General features: G+C 35.4%; 1 protein-coding gene across 2 annotated transcripts in view; it reads left to right on the top strand.

Moving 5' to 3' along the window:
• Positions 1 to 11,052, top strand: part of LOC106874533 (PCI domain-containing protein 2) — a 43,953-nt gene extending 32,901 nt beyond the window's left edge. For both annotated transcript variants that reach the window (XM_052974626.1, XM_014922300.2), the window contains exons 9-15: positions 925 to 971; positions 2,083 to 2,183; positions 3,193 to 3,266; positions 4,176 to 4,301; positions 5,141 to 5,207; positions 7,192 to 7,248; positions 10,362 to 11,052. In XM_052974626.1, coding sequence (XP_052830586.1) covers positions 925 to 971; positions 2,083 to 2,183; positions 3,193 to 3,266; positions 4,176 to 4,301; positions 5,141 to 5,207; positions 7,192 to 7,248; positions 10,362 to 10,451 — 562 coding nt within the window. In that variant the 3' untranslated portion in view covers positions 10,452 to 11,052. The remainder of the gene's footprint in view (positions 1 to 924; positions 972 to 2,082; positions 2,184 to 3,192; positions 3,267 to 4,175; positions 4,302 to 5,140; positions 5,208 to 7,191; positions 7,249 to 10,361) is intronic.
• Positions 11,053 to 15,822: the final 4,770 nt, after the last annotated feature.

Raw genomic sequence — 15,822 nt, forward strand, 5'->3', positions numbered from 1 at the left:
GTGGTTAAGAGCGCGGGCTACTAACCCCAACATTCCTAGTTCGATTCCAGGCAGTGACCTGAATAATAATAATAATGATAATGATGATGATAATAATAACATCGAAAAATACCTTCGGAATGAGAACCCAGGGTCGAAATTTCCCCCAGACACTTGATGAAGGCTGGAGGGTATATCAGCTGAAACGTGTTAACAACAAACAAGATGAGGACAAATATCCGTCAATTGTAAATAATGTAAATAATGTACATAATTCCTCATCCCTTAAATATAGAACAGAGTTAAATTAGTAATGAACTATTGGTATTAGACACTATCTGCAAGGGAAGTGTGGTTAGAATTGTTGATTAGAAATTAATTAAATATAGAACTCTAAGTAAGGACTCAAACTAGGGAATGTGTATTAGATGAATCCTGGTATGTGACTGTTAGTTATTTTATTGATCCTGGAAAGATGAAAAGCTAACAAAGTGGACCTGGATGGGATTCAATACATAAAACATGAGGAGTTGTAACTAAATACTGCAAGGTATTTTGTCCTACACTGTTGTTTCTGCCAATTTTAATGTTAAATATTACTGTAAGCTTTTCTTAATCATTACCATGATGATGATGTATCTTATTTTCCATGTGGGCATAAATTTAATTCATTAATATTGATGAACTTATTTGAATACATGTATATAACTCTTACTTGTACAAATATATGGAAAATAATTGTGAGTGGATACTATTAAGAAGACAAAGTTATTAAGCAAAGCTGAGTGGTGATTAAAAATCAATATAGTATATAACATTTGCTGAAGAGATAAATCTACAAATAAATCTGATGTGAGACCTTTTATCTGTCTGTCTAATAACCTATATAATCTTGTCTTGTTAGAATGAAATGATTTAAATTTTTCTCTTTCCATTTCTTACTAGGTTTTTTGTGGGTCGAAAAGCAATGTTTGACAGTGACTTTAAAGCAGGTGAGATCACTCTAAATAACATGCTTGTATAATACTTCCTTTGTAAGAGTAAGAGCTTATAGTTTAGTAATTTTTACTGAAGGTGGGTTCACTGTTTCATATGTTTACAAAGAAAGACAACATTTCCAATAACAACAGAATCTCTGGAACATGTCTGCGTCTTCAGTGTAACTTGTTTTCTGACACTCAAAACCACAAAATGAAGAAGCAAATCCATTGTTATACTTATTCATTTTCATCACTTACCACTAGTAATTTGTAGGTGGTTTGCCAATAGTTTAGCTTACTTACCAATTAGAATTTATATACTTTATTTTATATATTTCTGTGTTAAAAATGAATGACTTCAATACTTTCTTTAACATTTTAAAGCATTTTAACTAAAATTTGAAATCTTATTTTTACCATTTATTAATATTTTGATTTTGATTATGATAATATATCATCATCAGCAACATTTTTAACACCTGTTTCCATGCTTACACAGGTTGAACTGGTTTGCCATACAACATATTCCTAATTCTTTTGATATTTCATCAGCTTATCTTTGAGGCCCAACATCCTGAGAACTTCAAAAAAAAAAAATATGTCTTGGGGTCAGTTTGTCCAATTGAACCCCTCACAATAGTGCCCCAGCATGACTGCAGTTCAATGACTGAAATAAATAAAGACAAAGATAAAAGATTATCTTTTTCAACTGATCCTTGATCCTTTTATTTTCTTATACAAAGTCATTAATGCTCTAATCCATGCTGAGGAATACAATCCTTGCCAGTCAGTGTTTTAATGATCTAATTATGGATACCAAATCATGATCTTCTTGCTTATGAGCCTTAATTCTCTGCAATGTTTATATCATAGACCTCATAGAACTGGGACTTTTCCTCCTCTGTCAATCCTGCTTGAGGAGCATTTATTCGAAATCTACTTTATCCTTTCTATTTCTGTTCCCCCGTCTATTTCTTTTCTAATTAGAACATATCTATGCTACATACATACAACTCCTACATTTACCAGCAAGCTTTTATTTAGAAGTTAGTAATATATTTCATTTTGTGATAGTAATTAATATTGCTTAGTAATTAGTATTGCTTGTATTCTATGTTTCTAGCTGAAGAATACCTTACATTTGCCTTTGAGAGATGTCATAAAGAAAGCAGAGGGAACAAACGTTTGATTCTTATTTATTTGCTTCCAGTGAAAATGTTGTTGGTAAGTTTACTGCTTTGTATTTTGATAGATAAATGGAAAATGTTTTGTGTTTTGAAATATTTGTACTGTTCAAATTAAAGAAATGTACAGAAAAGCAAACGTTTTTTAAAATGAGGATGAAAACAATAAAAAGATAAGAATTATTCCATTTCCATGATTTTGGCTTTTTCAATTGAAAACCATTTAAAAATAATCTCAAGTATTTCTTCAACGAAGCAATAGTTTCAGATTATGATTAGTCTAAAAGAATATAAATAATATGAATCTGGTGTTCTAGCATGGTTGCAGTCAAATGATTGAAACAAGTAAAAGTATAAATAGATACCTGCTTTAAACTGTGTCTTAGCTGTCATAAAAATGTTTTTGGCCGTGTGATAAGAAGCTTACTTCCCAACCATGGAAGAAGTGTGTGGACTGCATTAGGGACTGTGTGGAAAAATAAACTTCATTTGTTCACATTCTATGAGAGTATTTTTGTCAGCCTGTGAACTTTTCAGCCAGCCCTCATAATTCAGAAAAATGTTTCGAGTAGATTCTTTGGTAATGTGTTAGAAGACACAAGGAACTGTCAGTTGCTGATTGCTGATGTGAATTTAACTGACTTTTATTTGGTTGTTGTGTTGGATGTTGTTATGTGTAGCAGCAGTAGCATCATGCCAGAGATTAAAAGCACTAAGTTCATTGTGGGTCTTGAAGTTTGTGAAGAGTCCGTTACTGATCAAGGCTAAAGTGTTTTTTGCTCCCCGGAGAGGAAGCTAAATCTCTGGGGTGCAGATTAGGTTATATGATACGGATGAGATCCCAGTGAGGTCAGTAATGATCTCATTTGTAGAAATTTCGATGACTGTAGTTGTATGTTATTCATGTGTAGAGAGGCTGTAGTTACAACTCTGTTTTCTTGAAATGTATAGCAATTGTATCTTTGTGTAATTAAATGTCACTTAGTTGTCTTGTTCTCATTGAGGACATCTAATCCATGCTTATGTTTGTATACATTGTATTTCCCCAGGGTTATATGCCTAAACGTGATGTTTTGGAACGATATGATTTGTTACAGTTTTCTGATGTAGCCAAAGCAGTGAGGTAAGTATGTGGCTTTTACTGTTGAAGAAGAGTAAAACCAATTTTTGTGGGGTGGAGTGTATCCAACTGAAATTCACTCAATTTAATACTGATACTTAATTTATTAAGATTACAGAGATACAAAACTAAGTTAAGCCTGGCAGAATTTAAATTCAGAATATAGGGTAGTGAAGCTAAATCATCATCATCATCATCATCGGCTCTGTACACCATTTCACTGCTACCCTATAATTTCTACATTATTCATATGTAAGGCAGTAAAACACAGGTTTTCTTGTCTTTGTGAACTAAATGAATTGGATTGTTAGATGAAGCATCTTTTTTTTCTGAAAAAAATCATTTGCATCATTTTGAAAGTAACAATTGGAACAGAAGTGTGAATAAAATTACATTGAAGTAAAAACGTAAACATATTTTTAATTTGGGATCATCATCATCATCATTTAGTGTCTGCTTTCCATGCTGGCATGGGTTGGACAGTTTGACTGAAAACTGGTAAGCTGGAGAGCTGCACCAGGTTCCAATCTGATTAGGCATAGTTTCTACAGCTGGATGCCCATCCCAACACCAACCACTAGAGTGTAATGGGTGCTTTTTATGTGCCACCAGCTTGGGTGCCAGTTACATGACACTGGCATCAACCACAACTATGATTTCATTTTATATTTTATATTTTATATGTAATCAAAAAGAATTGGTACCATTTTCTGCAAAAGAAATTAATAAATTAGAAAATTTACATTCCAATTAGTTACACAAACATAAAACTAAACCCTAAGATAACTCATTAAAGTTTAAATTAATCTACTCATCTCTTATCATTTTGAACAGTTCTGCTAATTGTTTAAAATTCTACTAAATCTACTTACTAAATTGAGGTTGTAAATGTTCTTTTGTTTTGTTTCATAGTTCTGGAAATCTTTTACTTCTTAATGAAGCACTGCTACAGAACGAAGCCTTTTTTATTAAATGTGGAATTTATCTAATTTTGGAGAAACTCAAAATCATAACCTACCGTAATCTTTTCAAAAAAGTGTAAGTGAATATTAACAAAAACCTTTTAGTTAATAGAAAATAAAATACATTCATTATTTTCTTATGTTAAAACGTGATTAACTGTTATTATATGAATGATGAACTGAATACTCTTTTCATAACCTGTTTAATTATTTATACTTGTATAATTGTTTGATAATTTGTCTGCTTTTAAAGTAGATTGTGAGTTCAAATAATTGTTTAATTCATTACAATTCTTTCATTGTCTGTTAGAAATACTTCCAACTACTGTAATTCCCATCATCCAACATGAGGTACCAAAAATTTAGGTTCCATGTTTCTATCTAGTTTGTTTGCTTGATTGATTACTACTTGAGTGTCCACCTTGGTTATTCAGAACCAATCGAATATAGTTGAGGTCCTTTTTTATTTATTAATCACTAATTAAGAACAAAAATTAAAATTTTATTTTTGCTTGTTAAACTCCTCAAGCTGATCCCAATGACAAGGAAATTAAAAAATGATTGGTGCTTAAGCAGATGCTGTAGCCATCATCTACCTTCTCAACCAGTGAGTGACGATACTCCCTTTCTCTGTCTGTTCCACTGTTGAAGCCTTGGGTAGCGATGGATTGCTCTTAGTGTGGAGCCTCTACCACAACCTTGTGAGGTCATCGTGGACAGACAATCATTTGATTTACTCAAGGATTAAACTGTTTCGGAACTAAATACTGACAAATCAAATGTGATATACAGTGTTTGCATGAGCAGCTTTCCATGCACATTTTATTTTCATTGACATTCTTATTGATACTCTTTGAAATTCTTTAATTGCATTCCTTGAACTGTTGTTATGTGTAATTCTGTTTTCCATTTCAGTTATTTGATCCAAAAAAGTCACCAGCTTCCTATTGACTCATTCACTACTGTTCTGAAATTTATGCAGGTCTGTCTAAAATCTCTTATGTATCTAGACTATTATGGATATCTTCCTGATCTATATTAGTGTGTAAAGTGGTGGGTGACAGTAAATGGAGTGTTGCGGGATCATCCTGAACTTTGTCCCCCCCCCATGTCTTCCTAGCTCTCCTTCTGCAAACTCCATTCACATTAAATGATCAACACTTCTTTATACAGCTTTCTTCATTCACATGCATTACATGTCCCTACCAGCATAGTCTTTTTTCTTGCACACTACATCTGATACTTCTCTCAGCACATCTGCACCATGTTCACCTATACTTACATTCACATCCTACAGAATATGTTCACTTTATTTCTTTCTTGTCCTCTCATGTCCTCAGCCTTCAAGCTTTGTGTCTCGCTATCATGCAGCATTAAAGTATTATATCTCACTATCATGCAGCTACTACCTCTGTTGGCAACAGAAATAGTAGCTCCCTGAACTTTCTCCAACCCATTCTTACTCTGACTAATATACTTTCAGAACAACCACCTTCCTTGCTAATTTGATCTGTTAGGTAACAGAAGCTATCAATTACTTCTAGTAAGCCATTTGGGCATTCAAGAGAATCTTATTTCCAGCCTGCTGCTTGTACAGTCTGTTTATGTTTTTACTATAAGTTTGTTTCTGTTTGTGATTCCATTACATCTTTTGTGTGTCCATAGCTTACTTAGGATACAATGTATAGAGATTATACCTACTCCTTTTCTGCATATTGAACTAGATCATCTCCCCGTCTACTTTCCTATTTACTCAAACAATGTTGTTCTGAAATATTATTCCTCTCATCAAGACTTCTTTGGCACATCTTTTAAACCTGAATCTCATATTGATATTATTATTATATTATTATTCTGTGGTGAGCTGGCAGAATCGTTATCACACCAGACAAAATGCTTAGTGGCATTTCATCTATCTTTATGTTCTGAGTTGTTGTTGTTGGTGGTGGTGGTGGTGATGGGGAAGTGGAGACAGTGAGCTGGCAGAATTATTAGCATGCCAGACTAAATGTTTAGTGGCACTTCATCCATTTTTACATTCTGAGTTCAAATACCGCCAAAATACTTTGCTTTTCATCCTTTTGGGGATCAATAAAATAAGTTTCTGTTGAACACTGGGGTTGATATAATCGACTTATCCCCTCCCCCAAACTTGCTGTCCTTGTGTCAAAATTTGAAACCTTCAGTTGAGCTCTGGGGTCAGTGTAATTGACTAGCTCCCTCCTCCAAAATTTCAAGCCTTGTGCCTATAATCAAAAGGACCACCACTGCTGCTACTACTATGCTGGAGAAAATGTTTAGTGGCATTTCGTCTATCTAAGTTCTGAGCTCAAATTCCACCAAAGTTGACTTTGACTTTCATCCTTTTGGGGTTGATGAAATAAGTACCAGCTGAGCACTGGGATCAATACTTCTGTCATTTTTTATTGTCTCTTTCTTCTTTGGTTTTTGTTTTTTTCCCCCTTTTTTTCATCTCCTTCCTCCTAATTCTCTTCCTTCAGTTTTCTTCTCCTTGCAAGGTTGAATGTTCTGCTGGTGTTTACTGACATAAAGAGTGCTAAGACTAGAGAGATTATGTGTATAGATCTGCAATATCCATTTTACAATGATATTTTCAGCAGTGATCTGCTTCAGATATCTCTGTTGCAGATAGGATTCTGTGAGTGAGAGGTGTCCTTAATCTTTGATAAATATTTCTTGCCTTTTCCTATTTCATTAAGATGGCAGTGAGCTGGCAGAATTGTTAGCACACTGGGCGAAATGCTTATTGACATTTTGTCTGTCTTCATGTTTTGAGTTTAAATTCTGCTGAGGTTGACTTTGCCTTTCATCCTTTTAGGGTTGGTAAAATAAGCACTAGGTGGGTACTGGGGTTCGATGTAATCAACTTACCCCTTCCTCCAAAGTTGCTGGCCCTGTGCCAAAATTTGAAATCAATATTTTGTTTCATAAATTATATTTTGCAGGTTGAAGACATTGACAATGATGAAACTGAATGTATTTTAGCAAATTTAATAAATGAGGTAAGGACTTCTTTTTTTTAAAATTCCTAATTATTCTATTTCATTTTCATGCTTAAACAGAATTTATATAATCTAATAAAGATTACAGCATTTCTTAGAGTTGGGATCATACATTAAACTTACTTCTCCTTAGAGCTTTCACTTTTTTAAAATATCAGTCAAGGATTTTGAAAAGACACAAGAATTTTCTGTTTTTATATGTTTCTGTTTTTATATGTATTTAATACTTTTCTAATTATAAGAACACTTTCTCCCCTGTATTTTTTATCCTCATAAACAGCTTCAAATATCTGTTTTTACCATTTCATTTAACCTTCTTGTCCATATTTATCATTTCAACTACATCTGCACACAATCTGGTTAACAAACGTCCCTGGATATATTTACTTAGCCAATATTTTTTGTTATTATTTTGTATTAGACATAAAGTTTCTATATTTTAGAGCAGCGGATAATGGGGAGTTATGATATTCATGCTCTTTCTCAAAAGTACTGACTATGAGAAGTAGTATCACCAGAAATTCAAACTAGGATTCAGATTTAACTCTCTGAGACCTTACCTGTTCATCTTTTGAATTCACTATTGTAAGAATAACAGATGCGGGGAAATAATAGAGCAGCAGACTAAATGTTTTGCATTATTTAGTTTTATTGTTTTTGTTTTTGAGTTCTGCCGGAGAGTTGAACAAGGATCTCCCCTTGCAGGGACGCCAAGCCAAAATGTTTATGTAAACCTTAATTATATCCACAGAGACTGAAAAGAATTTATTGTATAGAGTAGAATACTGTAAACCTGGAGCTTTTACTATCAAACTGTAGTTGCATAGTACCTACAGGAGACAGTAGGGTTGAACAGTAGTATGTTATGGTTGTGAGTTGTACTGCTGCCATATAGGAACTAGAATATAATGGTTGGGTAATGCCTGTTTATAGCCAAAAAAATGGCTGGAGGAGAGGAGTTCAGAGAACTTTAGAGACATTAGTTAAAGACTTAGAACTAGAGTAACATTTAGATCAGGGGTTCTCAACCATTTTTTATCTGTAGACCCCTTTGGTTACTATTTTATTCTGATGGACTCCCATAGCCATTCATTGTTTAAAAACTCCTATTTTGCTTCATCCGATGTTTCAAAATTCCTATTTTGCTTTTCACACATTAACTTGCATAGAAAAAGAAACCCAGCTGTTTTTTGCAATACATATCAATACTTACATCTAAAGCAAAATTTTTTCAGGAGCCCTTAAAATGCTAATGTGGATCCTCATTTTACTATTTTGTTATGTTGACCCTCTAAAATCTTATATGGACCTTCAAGGGCCATATGGACCCTGACTGAGAACCACTCATTTAGAGGTTAAATTGAAAGAGTACAGTATGAATATTTCTAGATGGGTTCTTTGAACGTTTGTGTGAGAAAGAGAAATTTATGAGTGAGTGAGCTATCCACTCATGGGATAAAATAGTTTTGCTTTCATTTGGTCACATTCAAGTGAAGATGCTGCACTTTTAGTGTAACGGCTTATGCACACAATATAGCTTATTCTATTATCCAGTTCAGAATATTATCCTTGTAAGATTTTGGAGTTCTTTTTACAAATGCAAACTTAATTACTGGACTTAACCTATTCTCAAAGAAAAAAAAAGCTAGTTTATTTTATTTTTTCTCTTTTGTCTTCTTGCTCTTCGTAATCTACTCCTCTACAGGGCAAAGAAGGTTCCCTCTTTTTACTGTGAGTACTATACCCCCTGTTTGCAAGTATCCAAATCATGCCCCCAGTTAAGGATTCATGTGACCTTTCTCATGTATTATTACCCTCTGTGCCCCCACTTGATGCAGAGAAATACACAAACAAATCCCCTGGTAAATTTTTCTCTTCTCAAACATCTCAGGACTTCTCTCCAACTTAGATTCCACACATCACCTCCACTCTCATGCAAACTACTACTTTCAACCTTGATCCACAACCTGTCTCTGATGTTAAGAATACACACCCTACTCAAACTTCTCTCCCAAAGATGGTATTTGTACACTCTCCCTTGGTCTCACCTCTTTCACTTGGATTTCAACAAGAATGACTTCCAGCTTCTATTGCTGAAAGTTACTCTACAAGGCTCAAGTGAGACTCTTAAAGGAATACTGCTCCCACATTTGGCATGCTGCTGCTGTGCACACTGACATCATTTTGGATCATATCCAGAGGAAGGTCACCTAGTCTATTCGCACTCCACCAGTATTGGACACACTACAGCCTCTAGCAAAAGACAAGTTTGTTTCTTCTCACTGTTTTTCCTATCACTTCTAAATAGCTCTACCCATCTCAGCACTGGTTGGTCTCTTACCTCCACTATTCAGGTACTCCTGTCCCATTCACCTCTTCACTTCTCTGTACCCTTGAGGTGTCCAACCACCTTTTCTTCACATTAGTCACTATGTTGGTTTCTTCATTCCTAGAACAGCATCAATATCACTAGTCTCAGAGGCCCTGCAAAAGGCACGGACACTACCCCTTCCATCAAACTCAGCAAGTCGTTGTCATCATCATCATCATCATCATTTAGTGTCTACTTTCCTTGCTGGTATGGGTTAGACGATTTGACTGAAACTTGTAAGCTGAAGGACTACACCAGGTTCCAATCTGATTTGGCATGGTTTCTACAGCTTGGTGCCCTTCCTAATGCCAACCACTTCAAGAGTGTAATGGGTACATTTTACGTGACACTGGCATCAGACTATGATTTCATTTGGCTTGATGGGTCTTCTCAAGCACAAAATATCTCCAAAGGTCTTGGTCACTTACCATTGCCTCCATCAGGCCCAATGTTCGAAGGGTGCTTTTTACGTGCCACTGACACAGGTGCCAGTCACATGACACCAGCATCGGCCATGGCTACGATTTTACTTGGCTTGATGGGTCTTCTCGAGCACTGCATATTGCTAAAGGTCTTGGTCATTTATCATTGCTTCTGTGAGGCCCAACATTTGAAGATCGTGCTTCACCACCTTGTCCCATGTTTTCCTGGGTCTACCCCTTCCCCAAGTTCCCTCCAAATAGTAAAAATGTTTTATAATTAAATATTATTTTTATAATACATTTTCTTCATTTTTTTCTAGAATAAAGTAAAAGGCTACATCTCTCATCAACATCAGAAATTGGTTGTCAGTAAACAAAACCCTTTTCCTGTGTTATCAACTGTTCTTTGAATCATCTTGAAAAAAAAACCAAAAGAATGGAATCTGTTGGTATGGAGTTTTACTCACAGAAACTCTAAGACTGAAAATCTTGAAAACATACTTGGATAAAACCAGCTTTATGAAATTCAAGGAGACAGAAATACAGGACAAAACTGCCTGAAAAATTTGAAGGTTATTTGCAAAAGATAAACATTTTGACTCAAATTGAGTTAACTTTCATCCATTGTATCATAAATTTATAATCGTTAATTCATTTATATTTCTTCTCTTCTTGTGCATTTTTTTATGGTCTATTAAATCTGAAATCTTGTACAGAAAGCTGAGGTTCCATGACTTCTACTGTGTGTGGATATGGTTCATATAAGTTATATTTTGTTTTTTTAAATTCTGCCAACTGAAGCCTTGTGATTGAATTTGGTAAGGTGGGAGTTCCTGTTATGTGTGAAGATGTTTGTGCTTCCTAACAGAGAGGTGGGAACAAGGAAAGCTGAATCTGATGTGAATTGTGTTTTACCAAAATGTTGTTGTAAAGTGACCTGTGAGTGAACAAATTTCAAAATTTAACACTTATGCAAAAATAAAACAAACAAAAATCAACTGAGAAATATAATTCAAATTTTATTCTGTTTATGCAACATCTTTGCAAACCAGTGTATAGTTAATACACTGACTCTTTTTGTTTCAGACTGGCTGATTCAGTTTTGCTTCAGAAGTGACATGAGTATGTGACTTTGACAAACCACAACAGTGAAATGTATTCGTTGCTCCTCTGGTTATTTCTGGAGTGATTTCGTTTCACCTACCTCTGAAGTATATTGCGTTTTTGAACTCAGTAAATCTATAAAAGGGTTTTCCCATGTAAAAAAACTGCAGTTTCTGGTTTTTCAGCAACACCCATTTATTAAATATGTTATATTGATAAGGTTTTTACTATAGAGCTGCTTCTATTGCATAATTTGAATTTTATTCTGCATATGTGATGCTTTTGCAAACTAGTGTATAGTTTATACACTAACTCTGAATATTTCAGACTGGCTGATTGAGTTTTATTTTGGAAGTGACACAGCAACAACTAAATATATATGTTAATTTTGTGCTTGTTTCTGGGTTGATTACATTTCACTAACTCTGCAGTATATTGTGTTTTTGAACATGATACATCTATAGAGGGTTTTTTGCAAAACAAAAAACTGCAGCTTTTGGCTGTTCAGTGGCACACACATTATGTTATTTTGATAAAATAATTTTACACATTTCAAAAGCTCCCGATGCAAATTTTGTAAGAGTGTTGAGTACAATTATACACAAAAGTATGGAAATGAATGTATAGAAATAGTAAAACCGTTGCAAAATGTGAAGAACTTATCAAAACATCCTGAGAAATGATGGATTTTTCTATACAGAAAATATTAAAACTGTTGCAGTAAATGGATAGAGAAAAGGTGTTTAGTGTGAACAGTTTCAGTTAGCTTACAAATAAGAATTTGTTTAATAGATAGAGAGAGAGAGAGATAGATACCTGCATGTATGTGTATGACTTAAACTTTTATACACACCACAAAATTTCATTGTTTATACTGTTCGTTGCCTTTTTGAAAGACATTTAAAGATGTAATTGAGACAGGGTGTTTAAAACTAGGAAACAAAACTTGTTTATCTTAATATGAACAAAAGAAAGAAGGCACCAAAATGATCTACAAACATTGTAGTGTTAAATATAGTTTGGTACTATTGAATGAAAAAAATCCTGTTCATTAAATGAAAATGTTTAAGTGGAAGCAGTTAAAATCATTCTGGGAAAAATTTCTTTTATCAAAATCATTAAAATATTTGAAGATTGAATCTTAATTTCAACTCATCCAGGCTAAGTTCAACTGCTATCATATATTCTTTTGGAGGTTTTGTTGTTATATAGAGTAACACAGGATGAATCATGCTTGTAATCTCTGATCAGTTTGAGTCTCAAATTGCACCATTATAGTATTTACTGACAGAGAAATCCCTGAACTGATCTCTACCAACTCTGGTGTTCTAAGGTTTGGTTATGTTACCCACACCCTTCCTCCTGTATATTAATGACCTACATGCTGTCACTTCCAACATGGCTCACCACTATTGAAATTAGACCACCTTTCACTCTCCACTAACCTTATGCACCCAAATGTCATGACATGCAACCAAAACAGCTCAAAACAAATCTATACTACTTTCATGAACAGAAACACCAGTGACATTTATCCCCACTTAAACGTGGGTGTTCTGTTAGAACAAACTATACTGCAGTAGATACCATGAGAGGAACACTTGTATTGACTTTTGGTGCAAAATGCACTCTTGTTTATATTGCTAGCATTTTATACCATTTTATAAGCCAGTATGAAAGTTTGTCTACCACAGTATACAAGGTGGGTGCTGAAAGAAAATACAGGAGGATCAGTTATGATTTTATTCAACATATTCTCCTCCCAGATTTACACACTTATTGCAGCAGTCCTTCAGTTTTTCTAGGCCCTATAGAAGAATTTGGAAGGTTGGGCTTCCAACCAGGCTTTCGTTATATCCTTAAAGCAAGGAACTTTTCAGCAACCCTTGTGGTTTGTTTTAACAGAACATTCACATTTAAGTGGGGATAAATATTACCACTTGGTATTAATACAGCCTCTGTTGTTAATATGTATCTCAGTGGAGACATTAATCTTGTCTCTTTCAACAGCAGAATGACATAATCACTGCACACAACAGAAACACTTGTACCATAATCACTCTGAGTTAAGAATAATATACAACAAAACCTTCACAATCATTAATAATTTCTCCTGATGATTTCACATCCTCATGTATAGCCATAGTTTGGATCTAAGAGACCTGTAGAAAGGGGAAAATTAGGGTAGAATAAGAGCTAGCTGGAGAGTGCACTGTCACAGAATAATAGAATGGCTGTCAGGGTTTAGAGGCCCTATGGTTTGGGGTGATTAGAGAAGTCTTTGCATTTGACATTCTCTGTGAAAATAATGTTGAAAAGTTGTTTTTAGTATTTGTACAGCATTGTTGATTTGAAACCAAAGCAAGTAGGAACTGGAACGGTTTTTTTCTGTAAGAGTGTTACATATAGCACTTTATTATTTGAGTTGTGGGTTTCATATCAGCTCTGATCAAAAACATTCCAGCTTTGACCATCCTATCTATTTCTATTTTCTTTTCCAGATGTAGTGTGTGAATAATGTAGGACTATATCATTTACTGTCTTTCCTTTTTTAAGGTGGGAAGTGTGATATAAGAAGAATTAGCCATTATTCCGATTGTGTACAAGTTGTCTCATTAGTTCATATTGTTTGAATAGTGTTTAGTGATATGACACACAGTTAGTGGTATTCCTCTTTGAATATTGGTGATATTAGGTGACTTCAAAACTCTGAAGATGATCTCTTTGACTTTATATGAAATATTAGTTTCAAAGTTTGGCACAAGGCCAGCAATTTTGGAGGAGGGGATAAGTCGATTACATTGATTCCAGTGCTCAACTGGTACTTATTTTATTGACTCCAAAAATATGAAAGGAAAAGTTGACTTCAGCAGAATTTGAGCTTAGAATGTGAAGATGGACAAAATACTGCCTGGCATACTAATGATTCTGCTAGTTAACCACCTTAAATTTATATGAAATATTAACAATGCTTGAACGGAGATGTAGATTTGTGCTGCATTCAAGAAGTAAGGTGGAGAGAAAGTTCTGCTAGGTTCCTCACAGGCAAAGAACATAGGTATAAGATTTTCTGGGTAGGGAACACTGATGGGGTTGGGGGCGCGGGTATACTTCTTGCGGAGAAATGGGTTGATAAGGTAACTGAGGTAGTCAGAGTGTGTGATAGAATACTTATGATTAGATTAGTGCTGCAACATGGATTAGCAACCATTATCTCAGCTTATGCCCCACAGCCAGGGCTACCTGATGAATACAAAGACAGATTTTATGACACCCTCTTGTACACTATCTACCTTGTCGACGAATGACCTTATCTTGTGGCTGGTGACTTCAACGGGCATGTTGAGCAACATGCAGGGGGATTCCATGGTATACATGGTGGCTATGGTTTTGGTTCCTGCAGTGAGGAGGGAACCAGGCTACTAGAGTTCTGCAATGCAAATGATCTTATGGTTTGTAATAGTAACTTCAGGAAACTTGCCAGTCACCTATTCACCTACCTGTCTGGTGGACACACTAGTCAGATTGACTACATCCTCACCAGGAAACAGGAAAGATGGCTACTTATAATTGCCAAAACCTACCCAGGCAAAGAATGCACCCCACAACATAGATTTAGTAGTTAGTGACTTCAGGATCAGGGCTAAATGGATGCCCAATAGACAACCAGCATGGAAAAGATGGGTCTAGAAGCTTAAGGACCCTGTGAATGGACTGAGATTTAGAGACATATTACTTGAAGCTATTGACGAAATAGAGGAAGATATAGCATCACATGATGTGAAAGACAACTGGAGGTTCCTGTGGGACAACCTGTTGAGGGCTACTGACCAGATCTGTGGCTGGTGCAAAGCCCCCTTTTGACCCAAGGTAATGTGGTGGTGTAACAGTGTATTTGACAGGGCCATTAGGGAAAAGAAACAGGCATGGAAGGACTAGAAGAAAGGTGGTAGCAGAGAATTGTATCAGATTGCCAGAAGGGAAGCTAGGAGACAGGTTTACTTAGCCAGAGGGGAAGCAGATAAGAAAAAATTTGCCAATGATCTGTGCCGTGAGGACCAAAGACTTGAAGTGTTTTGTGTTGCAAGACAGTGTGTGAGAGAGAATCATGATGTCATAGGAGAGAGATGTGCCCACATGGATGATGGCTCACTTGCATTTAATGAGGCTGCAAAGAGAGAGACTTGGAGATGCCATTATGAAAGGTTGCTAAATGAAGAGAATGAATGGGAGGAAGAGAGTCTGCCGAATGTCGATTCAACTGCTATCCAAATTGACAGTACCTTGGTAGATAAAGCAATTAAAGGTATGAAGACAGGGAAAGCCCCTGGCCCATCAGGAATCACCACAGAGTGCTTAAAATATCTGGTGGTGTCAGCTATAGTCTAGTCACCCATGTAGTCAATCAGGTGATACATGGAGGAGTCATACCCAATGACAAGTGTAGCAGCACCATAGTCAACTGCTACAAAGGTAAAAGTGATGCGTTAGATACAAATAATTACAGAGGTATCAAGTTGTTGGGTCAGGTAATGAAAGTCACGGAGAGGGTCATAGCCCAACTAATTAGGGAGAGAGTCAGTTTAGGTTCATGCCAGAGAAAAGCACCACTGGTAAGACAGCTGCAGGAGAAATACCTAGCCAAAGATAAACCCCTGTACCCGGCTTTCGTTGACA

This window comes from Octopus bimaculoides, chromosome 19 (assembly GCF_001194135.2).
Source record: "Octopus bimaculoides isolate UCB-OBI-ISO-001 chromosome 19, ASM119413v2, whole genome shotgun sequence".
NCBI classification, from domain to species: domain Eukaryota; kingdom Metazoa; phylum Mollusca; class Cephalopoda; order Octopoda; family Octopodidae; genus Octopus; species Octopus bimaculoides.